This window comes from Rhamphochromis longiceps, linkage group LG7, assembly GCF_057381845.1.
Source record: "Rhamphochromis longiceps isolate RC_006_pf linkage group LG7, R_longiceps_female_GT1.1, whole genome shotgun sequence".
NCBI classification, from domain to species: Eukaryota; Metazoa; Chordata; class Actinopteri; order Cichliformes; family Cichlidae; genus Rhamphochromis; species Rhamphochromis longiceps.
In genome coordinates, this window is record NC_140563.1 from 55,745,064 (window position 1) to 55,761,263 (window position 16,200).

The 16,200-nt window shown below is 45.1% G+C and overlaps 2 protein-coding genes across 2 annotated transcripts; both read right to left on the reverse strand.

The window, feature by feature from the left end:
* Positions 1 to 932: 932 nt before the first annotated feature.
* Positions 933 to 5,177, reverse strand: dtwd2 (DTW motif tRNA-uridine aminocarboxypropyltransferase 2). Its single transcript, XM_085414425.1, has 6 exons — positions 4,878 to 5,177; positions 4,557 to 4,647; positions 3,169 to 3,263; positions 2,886 to 3,084; positions 2,196 to 2,324; positions 933 to 1,764 (listed from the first exon to the last, which is right to left on the reverse strand). The coding sequence occupies exons 1-6, from the start codon at positions 5,042 to 5,044 to the stop codon at positions 1,585 to 1,587; spliced, it is 861 nt and encodes a 286-aa protein (XP_085270551.1). The 5' UTR covers positions 5,045 to 5,177; the 3' UTR covers positions 933 to 1,584.
* Positions 5,178 to 6,179: 1,002 nt separating this feature from the next.
* LOC146666402 (uncharacterized) lies at positions 6,180 to 13,898 on the reverse strand. Its single transcript, XM_085414414.1, has 2 exons — positions 10,250 to 13,898; positions 6,180 to 9,761 (listed from the first exon to the last, which is right to left on the reverse strand). Exons 1-2 carry the CDS (start codon positions 10,372 to 10,374, stop codon positions 7,523 to 7,525), a joined length of 2,364 nt encoding a protein of 787 aa, XP_085270540.1. The 5' UTR covers positions 10,375 to 13,898; the 3' UTR covers positions 6,180 to 7,522.
* Between the last annotated feature and the right edge of the window lie 2,302 nt (positions 13,899 to 16,200).

Below are 16,200 nucleotides of genomic sequence, written 5' to 3' on the forward strand. Positions count from 1 at the left end.
AAGGCAACTTCTAGACAGGTTACAAAATAAATAAAATAATAAAGTGTAAATTAGATGACAAAACGCGCATAATTATTACACGAAAACATGTAAAAGCACGTGTAAATGTTTCTTTTCTTCTATAATATATGCATTACAAGTAGATCTCTAATCAATAAAATATGTAAAAACCTGTGCGACTTTTAATAACTTCATTCAATCCCGCTGTTTTTTATATTCTCTTTTGTGTAAAGTAACTACACTTTGGGAAACGTGTATCTGAGAATGTATATTTAAGTTTTGGATTTCTCCTCTTTTCTACATTTGAGAGGCAAATATTAGGACATGCAATATATTACAATTTAAATTATGTATACACAGATGGATAAAGCTGATGAGCCATACTACAAACAAATGGGAAGAAGTTGTTTAAGCTAGGTTAAGAAAAGAGGTGACAATCAGTGAGCAGCAGTGGGGTATAGAGGGTGGCAGAGGGTGGTGCAGGACATGCGAGGACAATGAGACAGTGGTGAGGTGTGCAGTATGAATGACAGATGGGTTTCTAGTGGGAAGGGAAGAGTTACATCAGGGCTCGCCTCTGACTCCCCTCTTGTTTGCAGTGGTGATGGACAAGTTCACAGATGGGGTTTGGTAGGACTTGGCATGGACTATGATGTTTGCAGAGGACGCTGAACTGTAGTGAGAGTAGAGAGCATGTGGAAGATAACCTAGAGAGGTGGAGGTATGCCCTGGAGAGAAAAGTAATGAATAAAGAGAAGAACAGCCAGACTGCTTTGAGCTGATTGGAGGATAGCAGTAAACCAAATAACCAGAGTACAAGCAAGGTATGCAGAAGAGCGTCTCTGAATTCACAACATGTTGAACCCTGAAGCACATGGGATATCTGCTGCGACATTCAGATAGTAGGACCAGAATTTGGTGTAAACAAAAGAAAAATTCTACACATATTCCTAAAATGAGATTTGTTTTCCATTTTATTGATAGTTTGTGGCATTGAAAAACTGCAATACTTAAACAGCTTTTTGTAACATCCAACAAACATTATTGGCAAGCCTCCAAACACCATTTATAAAGCTATACATTTATACAGTATAGTGCAAGTTTCAGTTGTCACTCTTCTTACCAGTGTGTTATTTGTCTTTGGTAGGTTTTGTGTTGCTTTCTGTTTATTTTATTATTTTTTGTGGAAATTGAAATTTTGCTTATTAAAAATATCAGTGGAATCAGTCCTTCCACATGTGACCTGCTGTATAGCCACGTGAATCCAATCACAACAGAACCACCACACGTTTCTAAAAAATTCAAGCTATTGTGATGTAAACAAAGTAAGAAACCTAATTTATTCTTAACTCTGATGCTTCAAGTACAACATTTATTTGTCATTAATTTACTTACAATTAATGACAAATACATAAATTATATTTATCAGCATATACAAGTGTTTTTACAAAAAACCAAAAAGGAAAAAAGTCCCCTTATGTCTCATCGTTTCCATCCTTGTACTCTGATCGCACAGTCCGACACAGTGCAAACAGCAGGAGAAGCAGAGCTGACAGGGCCTGTCCTCTCTGCTCTGACATGCCCTCATCTGGGGCAGATGCTGTGGTCACTGAGGAGTTTCTCCATCCTCTTTATCTTGCGCTTGTTCTTTGGCATGGGCTTGTCGTACATGCCGTTCTTCAGCAGATGTTCCTTGCTATGATGGATCTGAGCGCCGTGCTGAAGCTGGAAGGAGCAGAGTGCTTTCAGGGGCTTGAGCAGAACCTGCACACGCACAGATGGGAATGGAAGGAGAACGCGATAAAGAACACCATGCTCTGTGTTTTGACATGATTCATGATAATGAACCTACAAAGAATTACTGCCCAGCTTCTCACGCACTCTTATCTCCAAGCTTCATTTTACCATCCTTTTACCCTTTTCATTTAGCCTACCCACTCATCACCCTTGTTTTAAGAAGGCAGCAGCAAAAAACTCATTTTATTCTAAAGAGCGGAAATGTCCATTTAGCAATGATCTGCTGAACACAGTCAAGCATTTAGCATTAAAATCTAGATATTTATCTCAGCAGTTGGTAGAGACTAAACACAGAGTTAAAAGTAATGCAAATATTAGATGTAAAAATAATTATGATTCTGTATACTACAGATTTTAGATATTTATTATACTACTATATAACCGGTTTGGTATTTTACCTCTTGGATCTCATCATTCCGCTCCAGGATCGACAGAGCGACAGCGGCACATTCCAGAGTAGACAGACAGATGTTGGAAGGTTGTGTGCGGATCACGTATTGACTTGATAAAGTCCTATTGAGCTGCACCTGGTAAACCAAAGCAGAAGTGATCAGTAATCACAATGTTGATGTATGAAAAGCAATGAATTTTATGAAAGCTGTAATTCTTAAGGAATGCACCACACTGGCAGTTTTTCATTTAGGGCTTTCAGCGTTCATCTCTGACAGGTGTGAAGTTTCAAAGTTATGGTTTGTCCATAAACACGTGATCAGAGCTGGAACATCTTCTAATGTTGGTTGTCAACATTACACACATTCAACTTAGAGGCGGACTGACACAGAATTTATGACACAGATTTATCTGATATCAGATATATGAGCTAATTTTTCCCCCCTTTCGGACTTCTGTGTTTCATTTACTTGTTTACGTTTTCCCTCACTCTACCTGGATCAACTGATTTGTGTGTTTGTGGCGTTGTATTGACTAATCACGTTTGTGCACACCTGCATGTTATAGTTCTGTGTCAGTTGGACACACAAATCCAAATTTTCCACCCAATTCAGGCTTTAAGACCCTAGAAAGAAAAAAGGCTTAGCAACTGAGAGAACAGAGTTTATATTCTCTACAACGTCCTTTAATATGCGCACCTGCTTGGGCAGGTGGAAAAGGCTGTTTTTGAGGAACATGTTTTTGGCTTGGCTCCATGTGCCGTCTATGATGATGACATTATATTTCGCAGTGCCCACTTCTTGGTATTGCACCAACTCCTCAAGGTTCTCCGATTTAGGTCCTGGGTACAGAATCAGCGTTCTGCTGTCCCGGCACACCGCAGCCAGCTCCGGGTGCCTGCACAGAAAATAAATGAAGGCAGAAAATAAAATTTTTATTATATAACACATATTTAACTACGCTCAATTAACGCATACTTACTTTTCCTCATTAAATCTCCTTCCAACTATGACATTGCATTTTCCTTGTGGCAAGCAAGCAGCAAGTAGAGGAACTGTGCGGAGTACTCGGCTCTCCTGCAAGAGATCGAAACCTTTAGTCTCTCATGTTAACCTTTTATAAAATGTGTGTTCATTACTGTCATGAAAGCCGCACATTATAGAGTCCACTGTCAGGAGCAAGACAGTAATCTGATTCCAAAGCATTCAAACACACCCGATGGCGATGTCAGGGTGATACACTGAGAAATGAGACACTGATGCTCTTCTTATTCATCCACTAACTCTCAACACAATATCAGTCTTGGTCTGGTGCAGATGTACATGTATGCATCTTTCTGGATATGGGTCAATATCAAAACTTGCCTTTAATGGAAATAAGTCAGCAAAACATGCGTGGAAATGGTGCGATGTAGAAATTGTTCTTTCAGATAGTTTGATTAATAAAATAAGCTATGGTTGTATCAGCTGATACAGGCATCAATGTATATGTTTGCCATTATTATTATTATTATTATTATTATTATTTATTTTACAGGAAACAGTTTTTCCAGCAGAGTGGACATCTGTACCATCATGCAGGATTTTAGATTAGCGAGGTAACTTAACTGGGAATTTTCCGTTTTAGTGCAAAGTGCAACTAATGTCACTGTTTGTTTTGATAGTAAGATTATTATAGTCCATAATGTTTGTCTCTACAATTAATACTTTTGGGTGTTTATTTTGCTTAAATATTCATCAGCATTTTTAAACCAAATCAATCTTAAACAGTTACAGTCATCTTAGTGTAAAATTCCCTCTCTCTTTGTTACTTTATCAGCTTTTCTGCTGATTCAATTAAACCCATGTCCTATAATATATTATTGTATATAGCATTTGTATTCTATTTTATACGATTGTATATAGCATTTTATTTTTAATTTATTTTATTCTACTCTATTGTGTACTGTATCTCATAGATATATTATTCCAGTGTTTTTTCTCTAATTTTTCTATGTAACTTTGCACTGTCCACTGCTGTAACAAAACAAATTTCCCCACGCGTAGGACTAATAAAGGTTATCTTATCTTATAATAGTTTATTACTTATATCCTATTTTTGTCAGCCAGGTCTCAAAGTGAAACTCATGCAAGATCAACTTGCTAGGCAAAAAATAACCCATAGAGGCTCAAATCAATGTGCAATACATGCATACAACAATACAGCTAACACTACCACACAACATAAAGTTTAATCTAACAGATTTTTATAAACAATAACAGTGACTTTTGGAGGCTTTTGAAAGACATAGATGTATTTTTGAAGCTTCACAAACGCTACATTTAAACAGATCAAGGACTCTGGGTCTTAAAACATGACTTTTGACTCACCTCTGCAGGATGCTGCACTACGTACAGACATGTGGAGACCTCCAGAGGTTGTGGTGGAAGAAAAGGACATAGACACACCTTCTGAGGGCGACTACATGGGAGGAAAGTTGAAGACGTGAGGCTGTGTTTTCCCAGTTACTTCCCAGCCTATAGCCCCCATCTGTGTGTGTTTCAGCTGGTCTTGAGCTTTTCTGTAACGACACGGATCTGTTCCCTCATTAAAGCATGCCAGCTACGCGAGGAGACGGGAACATTCATACGCCGCCTGGATCAACCAACTCGGCTAACTACTAGCATGAGCTGCTCTTTAATTCAACTCACCGGCAACGGAAACATGTCGGTCTTCTCTCGCCAGCCTCCACCGGAAGGGCAGCCAGATCCCCAAAAGCGTCAACCAACCCGTCCTCCATCGAGGAGCCGTCGCACATTTCTGGGGCGTTTTGTATCTCTTGAGTGACGGCGGGACACAGACTGGGAGCGCAGTCCATTGTGGAGTTAGCAACAAGCTAACCTGTGCGAGTACCCAAACACTGCGCCGTCTTCTGGTGTAGAAGTAGACCGACTAGAGAGAGAAGGCACACGGCGGCGTAATTAAAAGTGTTTCGTAGAGTTCACAGTGCGTACGCTTTATATTTCGGGTATATACCTCGCCTCTACAATGGATGAAAAGAGATGAGTACACAATGCACATAACTGCTGGTGGTAGGAAATGTTTATTACAGGAGAGTCCGAGGCTGAATTCGTTTATACAAAGTGTTTCTCTTCTTTTTCTTTTCCTCCCATCTCCTTTGGTATGCGTCTATCGCCTAGTATGTTATATACATTTAGAGTTGGATGGCTAAAATAACTTGTTTAATAATCATAACAGACACCTTTTCTGGCTACGCTTACCTCGTTAGTAAGGTAAGAGTAATGATCTATGGGGCGACTTCACTTGTTGCTACTGCAAGGTTAACCAGTAAAAAGACTAAAGCTAGATCGATATTAATAACCAGTATTAGCCATTATCACAGGTATATATGATATTAGCCCAGATGATTTCCCGTATATGCTAACAGAAATTAACACAGAACTTTTTGACATCCGGGGTCTCAATACAGATACAGATACTAAAATTAAGACTAGTTCCTTATTTTGTCACATCTATTTTTTTTTTTTTTTTTTTGTCATATCCAAGATCAGTGGTGCAAAGTGAGCTTCACAATAAGCTGTTAACTATTTAGTTTGGAAGTTGTGTGTGACTAAATAATAACCCCATCATTTCCCCCTTTCTCATAAGATTCAAATATACTCTCAATATGTGTATGTATGCATATAATCCAGACTGCTTTCATGCATCATTGGTAAAAACGCCAATCATGTCAGAAACAGAATACTTTTATAATCTCTAAGGACAATATATATATACTGGTATATAAATCGGTATATATTCAGTTTGCCATCATATGCAACAAAGAAAAATAATATATTATTGTTTGAAGAGCTAAAAAAAAAAATAGCAGCTATTTAAACTTTCATTGTCGAAATTGTGTTTCATTACAATTTTTGCTGTCCTTCTCAGGATGATTACAGATGTTCATAATCAGTTCATAGGCATAAATATAACAGCAATCATTTTGTTATACTCGTCGTTGTTTTGTTTTTCATTTTCAGTCAGTTAGCTGTTTGCTGTTCAAAAACTCAAGTTACCAACATGCACTGACACATCCGTTCTATTTATTGTATTTCTGCGACACAGTTGCTTGTAAGTTGTTAGTACTTCATTAACTCAGGGCTGCCACCTGTCGGTGTGGAGGAAAAGGGTTATTTTAAAAAGTACGCTGGGTGTCGCCAAAGGCTATTTAATGTAAAAGTAAGGCCGCTTTAATATACTTGGAAACACAGCTTTTGCCCCACGGAAGCAAAATAGTTATGTACACTTAGTTGCGTATGCATTTTATTCACACATCGTTTGTCCATTTGAAAATGGATATCTGTGAGTTTGTTTATAGTTTGACTTTGAAGGTCAGTCGACACAGGGTCACAGCTGAGGCTTCAGAACGCACCTTGGATTCAGGCGTAAAGCAACTACTGTACAGTGTATCTGCAAGCAATGCAAACATGCAGAATACTGTACACCACAGTGCAAAAATTAAAAAAAACAAACAACCCCAAAAAGTTTCTCTATGTGCATACATTGGGGAATATTTTGTTCATTTTGAGACAGCTGTGCTAAAGCAGACTAAAACGAGCTACGTTTGGTTAAGTTGGAGATATCTCTTCGATGATGCAGGAGAAATATACGTAACTTTTATAAATGCCTTTGAACATTTTTATGATAATTTTTTTAAAAAGCATTTGCAAAATTTTATAACATTTGATGAAGATCTTTAATTACAGATTATTTTGACAGGGTGCTAAACATCACACCCCATTTGGCTTAGCGACAGATGCACATTGTCAAGAAGTTTCACGTTCCAAGCACATCCGTGATTAAACAAAGATTTGCAGGGTGGATAATTTGTCAGGAATAACCACAGGTAAATAGGCTCATCTGCACGGATCACAGACTCTGTCTTGGATGTTTACAAGCGGTTGTGCGGAACACAGGCTCCCAGTTTAGATAAGGTGTCGAGTTAATGGCCAGAAGGGCTTATTTATAGCTGAAGATGCACCCTGACACCGTACAGACACCGACACATGCACGCTTATCCTTTTTATTTGCACATGTGAACCACTCTCATCAATCATGCTATGACTCATGCGCTATTGGCAGACAGTTTGGCTTCACCTGCAGAGACAAAGGATATATGATCAATCTGAAGGCAAAGGTTTTAGATAAGACTTTGATTATATATGCAAATCTGAGCTTTAAGAATTTATCTTAATTTAATGCACTTTACATTTACTGACATTTTAAGCCCAAATATGGATATTGATCTGTTACAGCACTTAATACCAAGTTTATTGAAAAAGACTGTAGCGCACTAAAGTATTACACACTGTCCTTTGTTTTTGGCTTGCTCAGTTGGAAAAACTGTCGAACTATCTTCTTGTTTCTCAGCATTATTCTCTGTTGGATCTGTTTCTGATGACTTAACATCTGTCTCTAGTTCAGTTTGTTTTGTAACTGTTTCGGTCTGGCTTCTTTCTCCTTCTTCTGGTTTGGGGTTTTCTCCTTCAGTTGGCTTTCCATCTCTCTCATCTCTGGTGGTCACTTCATTCCCGTCCTGTACGCTTTCAGCTTCTGTTTTGGCCACAGCCAACGCATTCTCTTCTCCATCTCCGTCGCCTTCATCAGCAGTCTCTGCCGGCGATGCCGTCTCTTTCTCCTCCTCTCTTTGCTCCTTCCCTCCAGCCTCTTCGTTTTCCTGCACAATTGGAGTCAGAGGCGTTAGATCTAGACACGTCTTAGGAGGGGATGCTACTTTTCTCCTAGGAGGAGCGACTGGCTTGTCTATTTCTGAATCTTTTTTCCACAAATCCCGAACACAGACATTGCTCTCTTCCAAGGCTGCAGGATGATCATCTATACTTGTCCAGTCTGCTTCCTCTGAGGGAAACTCAAAGCAAGAGATGCTAAGTTCATCGACTGGGATTTCTGTTGGTTTTTCAACTGTTATAGACACACTCCTTACTGTCTTGGATTTACTCTTTTTTGCTGTTTGTGTGTCGTCTTCTTCCAGAAGTCGAGGGAAAGGCTCTATGTCGCACGGAGAAGAATTGGCGCTGGACCTGAAGAAGTCTGTAATATCCTCCTCTGAGTTAGGCACCTCTCCTTTTTCAGGTTTGGTCACAAAAACATCAAGATCATACAAATCCTCGGACATTATCCGAGGTCCTTCCTCTGGGCATTTTTCTTTATCTGTTGGTTCCCCCTCCACAACAGGAGTCTCATCTATCAGGACATATTTCTCTAAATATCCCCTGGCCTCTCGGTCTGAATGCCTGCTGTGGAAGGACTTCTCCGAGGTCACACTTTCAGTGTCTTCTTCTTTTTTCCGGCTGCCGAGTGCTTCCTCGTAAAGGTCTGTATAAAGAAAGGCCATGGCTTTGGGTTCCTCCAGCAAAATGGGATCAATAATTTTCGGAGGCCCTTCGGGTAGAAAGATTGGTGTGAGGACATCTTCTTGGCTTCCAAACAAATTCGAACCACTCTGTTTTGAGGGAAGCCTAGATAGTGCACTTTCTGCTGCTCCGCCTCCATCTGTTGCCCCTGGACCTTTCAGAAAGTATTCGTCTGTACCGCCATAAAAGACTTCATCTAAAAGCTCGTTAGCAAGTTCCACCAGACTGATTGTGTCTGACTTGTCAACATCTGCACCTTTGGTGCTGGTGCTTTCTTTAGTCTGTGCATGTTTCTCAGTGTACTGACTCTCAGTAGCAGTCTTTGCCTCTGGTTCCACCTGTCCTCCTGCAGCCACAGCAGGACCTCCTGGAGCTTGAGCATCAATCAGGGCGAATGCCTCAAAGTAGTCCACATTTCCTGCTGCTGCTCTGCTTTGCATTCTGGCCACGGGAGCTCCCGGTGGATCCATGGAATCTAGATCCACAGGAGGGTGGGGGCTGGCTTGGTAATCTATTGTTGGGCCCGTCTCTACTGAGATCAGCAGCTCATTTTCATGGATCTCCTCACTAGCTTTAGGAACAACACTTTCCTCCAGGTATGAAAGATTGTCCACCATTTCTTTGCTGACTTCTTCATCCACGGTGGCCAGTTTTTGGGGAACAACAATGTTGAGGATTTCAGAGCCTTCTGACACTAAGCTGAACAGCTGCTGCTCTTTGTCTTCCTGAGGATCAGTTGTTTCGTCTTGGTCTCCTTCTCCGTCACTTTTCAAATTTGGTTGAGAGACTTCCACTAACTCTGGCCGCCCTGAGATGTTCTCAGAGCTTTCTGCCAGGACTTCTCGCTTTCTATCTGCTTTGCTTTTCGGCCCACTTGCCCTCTCCTTGGTTGTCTTCCTTCTTGAGATAAGCTCCTCATCCATGACAAAAATGATTTTGCCTGCTGGATGAGACCCAGGTGTTGCAGGCTGTATTGCACTGAGATCCACAGAGGGGAGTCCAGCTTCAGACATCCATGGTGTGGTGCAGCGACTGGGGGTCGTCTCCCATGCGATTCCGCTGTCCTCCCCTTGCATAGTTACCATGGAGAAGGAGGAGTCCATCATTAGGCACTGCATCTTAGGCCGGACATTATCATCGTGGACAGCCTCGCGTAAGCTGAAGGCACAGTAGTGCAAAAATATTGGGAGGTTAAGGGAAAACTATACAAAATATGTCCTAATAACTTCTAAGTTGTGCAGGTGTTCTTTTGCTTTAATACTTTTTGCACTGCGCCTAAAGCGAGAGAAAGAGTCTCAACTTATATTCACCAAAGTCTGAACTGCATAAAGCATCACATCTATCAACCTTTGAAGATGCTTGTTGTGCTCCATGAGCATTTTTACGTCACACAAGTGTCATTAAGTAGGAAGAAAGAAAGAAATTTCACCCTGCAGAACTTCCAATTCTGCTTGACCAGTGCAAACATACGAACATGTGGCATTTCCTCCATAAATTCAGCATATTTTATTACTGTAAAATAAATGTTTCACCACAGACTCTAATTCCTAAATGATCAAAAACTTTCGTCTGTGGTAAAAAACAAAAACAAAATTGCAAAACAAATCTCATTAAGATGAAACTTTAACCTGCAGCATAAAGAGCACCTGTTTTGAAGGGTCTCCACTTCATCAGTAACATCAAGGTTTTGTTCTGTAATATCTTCAGATGTCAACACAGTCATCTCGGGGTCAACATCTGACTGTGCAAAATCCTCCATTGCTGTAGCCATTGTTAGCAGTATGGATCTGCTTCAGCCTCTCAACACGACTCGATGCTGCTCTGCTGATCACATACGAAGCGAGCGAGCGTGCTCGAGTCGGGTTTTCATGCTCAGCATAATCTTGAAATAGAAAACTTGCCTTCCACTGTTTCATCTGAAACATTTGCAGCATGCAGGGAGAGTAATTCGTCTCCTGTTCACAATGGTTGAACTCTTGAAATCACTACATACAGATAACAAGTTAATCTGGGTTAAGCAGTTGCAAATAATCTGAACTGTGAAAATGCAGGAACATTAAGGCAGTGTCTCTGTCTTATTTATTTTTGCCAGGTCTAATAATAATTTTTTCTTGGCATCATGTATCTGATATCATTAGTCTCTCTGTAAGTGAGTTAGAGGTAAGATTGTTTAAAATCTTTAAGCTGTTTTTTTTTTTCATGTGCAACAAATCACATGTCAATGAAAAATAGTAAAAACCAAAATTGTGATTAAAAAGTTAGACTTGTCATGCTTTTCTGTCCCACTAGTGAGCATTTTTTGTGGTAACTGGCCAAATAAGTTTTTAAAATCTGCCTTTCTTTCATTTTGATTGAGCCACCTGCTCGTGTCTGTCACACAGAGTGTCAGAGATGCTATGTGGGAAATGAAAGCGTGAAGGAGTTGGGGAGGGTTTAGTCAACATGTTCTATCTGGGTAAAAGTTCCCCAGTGTAAACTAGTCTGACATACCCTGTGCATCATAAAACTTTCCAGTGGGCATGCCAAACTGTGAATTTAATATTATATAAATTTTGAGGCAGTAATCACACACAACAAGACCGGGAAGAAGTAAAACTGTAAAGTCCAAGAATATAAATTAATCAATAAACACAAAACACTGGGCCAGTAATTTGACATTTATGTTAGGCTGCTGAAAGGTGTCTCTATAAGCGATTGCACCATAGGTTATACTTAGTTTGTTACAGGTCCTGTAGGAAAAAATGATAAAAGAAACTTTATCTCTAAGATCCAGAGAAGAAAACTCCCGTTATTTTAAAACATATATCATTAATTGTCATGGTCCTGGGCCATGTGGGCCCAGTATTCTTAGTTTTCATGTATTTTTGTATTTTGTTCTTTATTTAGGCCATGCTTCCTGGGTTGATCTGTTACGTTGTTCCTTATGTGTTTTCCCTTCGTGACTCTTACCCCCTGTGTGCCCCTCTGTGTATTTATGAGCCCTCGTCTCTCTTTGTGTTTTATTCTATGTTTTCCCCAGCCCGTTATGTCTGCGTTCTCCCCGTGCTCTCTCCCCTCCTGTTTGAACCTCTGTGTACTTCCTGCTTTACTTTGCCCATCTCCCATCAGTGTTACGTTCACTCCTGCCGTGTCTTGTTATGATTATCAGTGTCACCTGTGTTCCCCGTGTGCATCCACTTCCCCTGATCATCCCTCATGTGTATTTAGTCTCTGTGTTTCGTACAGTCTGTGTCGCGTCGTCTGTGTTCCCCCCCTCCGTGTTTCCATGCCTGGTCTGTTGTCTTCCAAGCCATAGCCTCACCATAGTTTGTTCTCAGTTTAGGTTTTTGTTTAGCCACGCCATCCCTGCTGTATTTGCACACCTTGTTTTCAGCCATATTAAAGGCTCGCCTTTTGTTAAAACTCACTCCCGTCTGCTCACTTGTGTACGCACCTGGGTCCATTACACGCATTCTCCACTCGGTCCGTCACAGCGGACCGTGACAGTACGACGCGACCATGCCGGACCCAGCGTCACAAGACCAGGAGATCATTCGGACAGTGGAGTCGCTATGCGGCGGTTGGCTGCAGTGTTCCGGGGAGGAGGACCGGGTTGAGCTAGCCCGCCAAGCCGGAGTATGCGTGTCCGCATTCCCCTGGTTATGGGAGGCGCTGCATCCCCTCATCATAGACTTTCTCGCCTCCACTCTCCAACTCCGCCCGCGACAGCAGCTGCCCGGTAAGCGTGAGCCGTCGCCTGAGCCATGCTGTAGCTCTGTTTCCCCGCTGCCTCGTGAGCCTGAAGCGGTCAGAATCGGTACGGTGTGGCTCACCGCCGACACACCCTCGGCTCACGCTCCATCGGCTTCCGCTTCCTCGCCATCGCCTGACTGCACTACGCGGCTCAAGGAGATGCCAGCTGCTATTGACTTTGGTGAGGAGGAGCGGCAGCAGGTATTACGGGCGTATCGCGAGGACGAGCTCCGCTGGAAGCCCTGGCTCATCCCCGAGGAGGAGTTCTCGCCAACTGCCCCGCCTCGCACCTGCCGCCCGCCCTCGCCGCCCCGATCGGACTACTCGTCCCCTGCTGTCTTTCTAGCACGGATGTGGTTGGAGGACGAGGAGCCGGTCGCCAGGGACAGTCAGGTTTTGTCCACAGCCGCTTCACGGGGAAAGCGGCGTTCTCGCCGCCGTCGCGCACTGCTACGTCCTGTCTCGCCCTCCACGAAGCGTCCCGCGGACGCTGTGGGGGTCCTGGACGTCGATCACGAGGGGCAGCAGCACGCCGCAGGCGCACAGCTAGTGGAAGAGTTCGGGAGGCGCTGAACCTGCAGTCGGTGGATTTCTCTGAAATAATGTCGGATGCTGGGAGTAAAGGTTCAGACTCGAAGTATTCTGTGTCATGTGACTTTCGAATTAATGTGTCGAAACCATCAGCGGGCAGCCCTAGTTGTGCGGGTGATCAAGAAGTAACTTCTGTTACCTCTGACAATTTAACAAATGCTACGCCACCTCATGCCGGGTTTGAAACGTTATGTGAACAAGTTACCGAGTCTGAGGAGAGACTGCCTAGCTTTCCTCAGGGAGCGACTAAGGACTGTCTGTACTGCGCTGAGGTCTCTGGAGAGGAGGGGGCAGCAGCTGTCCAGTCCGCACCCGTCCTAGTTCTGTTCCAGACTCCTCCTATAACGGAGGTAAGTGACTGTGCTTTCTCATCTCATGAGCCTGTCATAGTGGAGTGTACTGGGCTACCCTTTTGTGGGCCCAGTTACGAAGAAACTGGTACCAAAGACCGCTCCACCATTAACCATGATTTCATAAACATCCATGCTGTGGCCGACCTACCTCTGGTTAAGACTAAGGGCCAGTCAGAGTCGGGTTGTGATAATGAAAGGATTGTGTGTAACAGTTTTGATGAAGCGCACAATGAAATCACAAACCATATTCCTGACTCTGTAGGATCCAGGATTTTTTCTAGCGTTGCTCTCACAGTCGCGCCACATGAAGCCCAGGTTCAGGAGACGGCGAAAGGGGACCACACGTCTGCTGTACAGGTTGCTTCTCAGCCTGCTAGGAATGGCGTGAGCTTTCTCTCCGCCTCAGACTGCCTTCTGCTTCAGCCGTCTCTTCCAGCTGGAGGGCCCGAGGAGCCCGTTCAGCCTCATGCCACGTCTGCTGTACAGGTTGCTTCTCAGCCTGCTAGGAATGGCGTGAGCTTTCTCTCCGCCTCAGACTGCCTTCTGCTTCAGCCGTCTCTTCCAGCTGGAGGGCCCGAGGAGCCCGTCCAGCCTCATGCCTCGTCAGCTGGAGGGCCCGAGGAGCCCGTCCAGCCTCAAGCCATTTCAGCTGGAGGGCCCGAGGAGCCCGTCCGGCCCCAAGCCATGTCGGCTGGAGGGCCCGAGGAGCCCGTCCAGCCTCAAGCCATGTCGGCTGGAGGGCCCGAGGAGCCCGTCCAGCCTCAAGCCATGTCAGCTGGAGGGCCCGAGGAGCCCGTCCGGCCCCAAGCCATGTCAGCCGGAGGGCCCGAGGAGCCCGTCCGGCCTCCTTCCACGTCAGCCGGAGGGCCCGAGGAGCCCGTCCGGCCTCCTTCCACGTCAGCTGGAGGGCCCGAGGAGCCCATCCGGCCTCCTTCCACGTCAGCTGGAGGGCCCAAGGAGCCCGTCCGGCCTCCTTCCACGTCAGCTGGAGGGCCTGAGGAGCCCGTTCGGCTTCCTTCCACGTCAGCTGGGGGTTCAGGAGAACCGCACCAGCTTCATGCCTCGTCAACTGGAGGGTCCGAGGGGCCCGTCCGGCCGCCTGTCTCCGCTGGAGGGCCCGAGCCGCCCATCCAGCCTCACGCCTTGTCTGCTGGGGGGCCCGAGCCGCCCATCCAGCCACCTACGCCTGGTCCAGCCTCAGCACCAGCTCCTGCTTCTGCCACGCCTGGTCCAGCCTCCGCCTCTGCTTCGCCTGCTGCAGCTCCAGCCTGTGCTTCGCCTGCTGCAGCTCCAGCCTGTGCTTCGCCTGCTGCAGCTCCAGCCTGTGCTTCGCCTGGCCCAGCCTCAGAGTCGTCGCCTGGCCCAGCCTCAGCCTGTGCTTCTTCTGGTCCCGCCTCAGCCTGTGCTTCGTCTGGTCCCGCCTTGACTGGTCCCGCCTCGACTGGTCCTGTGCCCACCGGGCCTCGGCCGGTCCTGTGCCCACCGGGCCTCGGCCAGTACGCCTGACACTGGAGAGCCGCCGCTGCCTTGCGCACTGCCGGCCCCCTGAACTGCTCCGCCGTCGCCGCTGCCTTGCGCACTGCCGGCCCCCTGAACTGCTCCGCCTTCGCCGCCGCCGCTGCCTTGCGCACTGCCGGCCCCCTGAACTGCTCCGCCTTCGCCGCCGCCGCTGCCTTCCGCGCGGCCGGCCTCCGGATCTGTTCTGTCACCGTGGCCACCTTTCCCGTGGCCGGCCTCCGGAACGGTTGGACTGGACTTTTGTGTTGTCGCCTCTCGGGTTGGCCTTCGGGCCTCTTTGGACATTCGCCTTCCTGTTCTGGACTCTTTTGTGTATTTGTGGACTCAGTTTTGTTCTCGTGCTCCTTGTTTTTGGTTCGTTTTGTTCCCTCCGTCCTGGTCCCCCGCCTCCCGCCCTGGGTGGGGTGTTTTCTGTTTTGCTTGTGTTTTGTTTCTCGGGTTTCGGCTGTCGGGAGCCAGCCCTTTAGGGGGGGGGGTGGTGTCATGGTCCTGGGCCATGTGGGCCCAGTATTCTTAGTTTTCATGTATTTTTGTATTTTGTTCTTTATTTAGGCCATGCTTCCTGGGTTGATCTGTTACGTTGTTCCTTATGTGTTTTCCCTTCGTGACTCTTACCCCCTGTGTGCCCCTCTGTGTATTTATGAGCCCTCGTCTCTCTTTGTGTTTTATTCTATGTTTTCCCCAGCCCGTTATGTCTGCGTTCTCCCCGTGCTCTCTCTCCTCCTGTTTGAACCTCTGTGTACTTCCTGCTTTACTTTGCCCATCTCCATCAGTGTTACGTTCACTCCTGCCGTGTCTTGTTATGATTATCAGTGTCACCTGTGTTCCCCGTGTGCATCCACTTCCCCTGATCATCCCTCATGTGTATTTAGTCTCTGTGTTTCGTACAGTCTGTGTCGCGTCGTCTGTGTTCCCCCCCCTCCGTGTTTCCATGCCTGGTCTGTTGTCTTCCAAGCCATAGCCTCACCATAGTTTGTTCTCAGTTTAGGTTTTTGTTTAGCCACGCCATCCCTGCTGTATTTGCACACCTTGTTTTCAGCCATATTAAAGGCTCGCCTTTTGTTAAAACTCACTCCCGTCTGCTCACTTGTGTACGCACCTGGGTCCATTACACGCATTCTCCACTCGGTCCGTCACAGCGGACCGTGACAATTAATGTCATGAATGCATATCATACTGAAATGCTGATTGTGCCTTCAACCCCATCACCATTTTCAACCCCCATAATGCAAAGTTAAGCCCCTATTACCGATGTTAATGAAAGTTCTCTTGGCATGCTCTGGCAATGAAACCGAGTATTTTTGAGTGAAAATTACGTGTTTCATAAGTGATCTTTAGCCATGGGATATTTCATCATTACATACTCACCAGAATTTACTACTACTTATCATGATTCTTGGGGT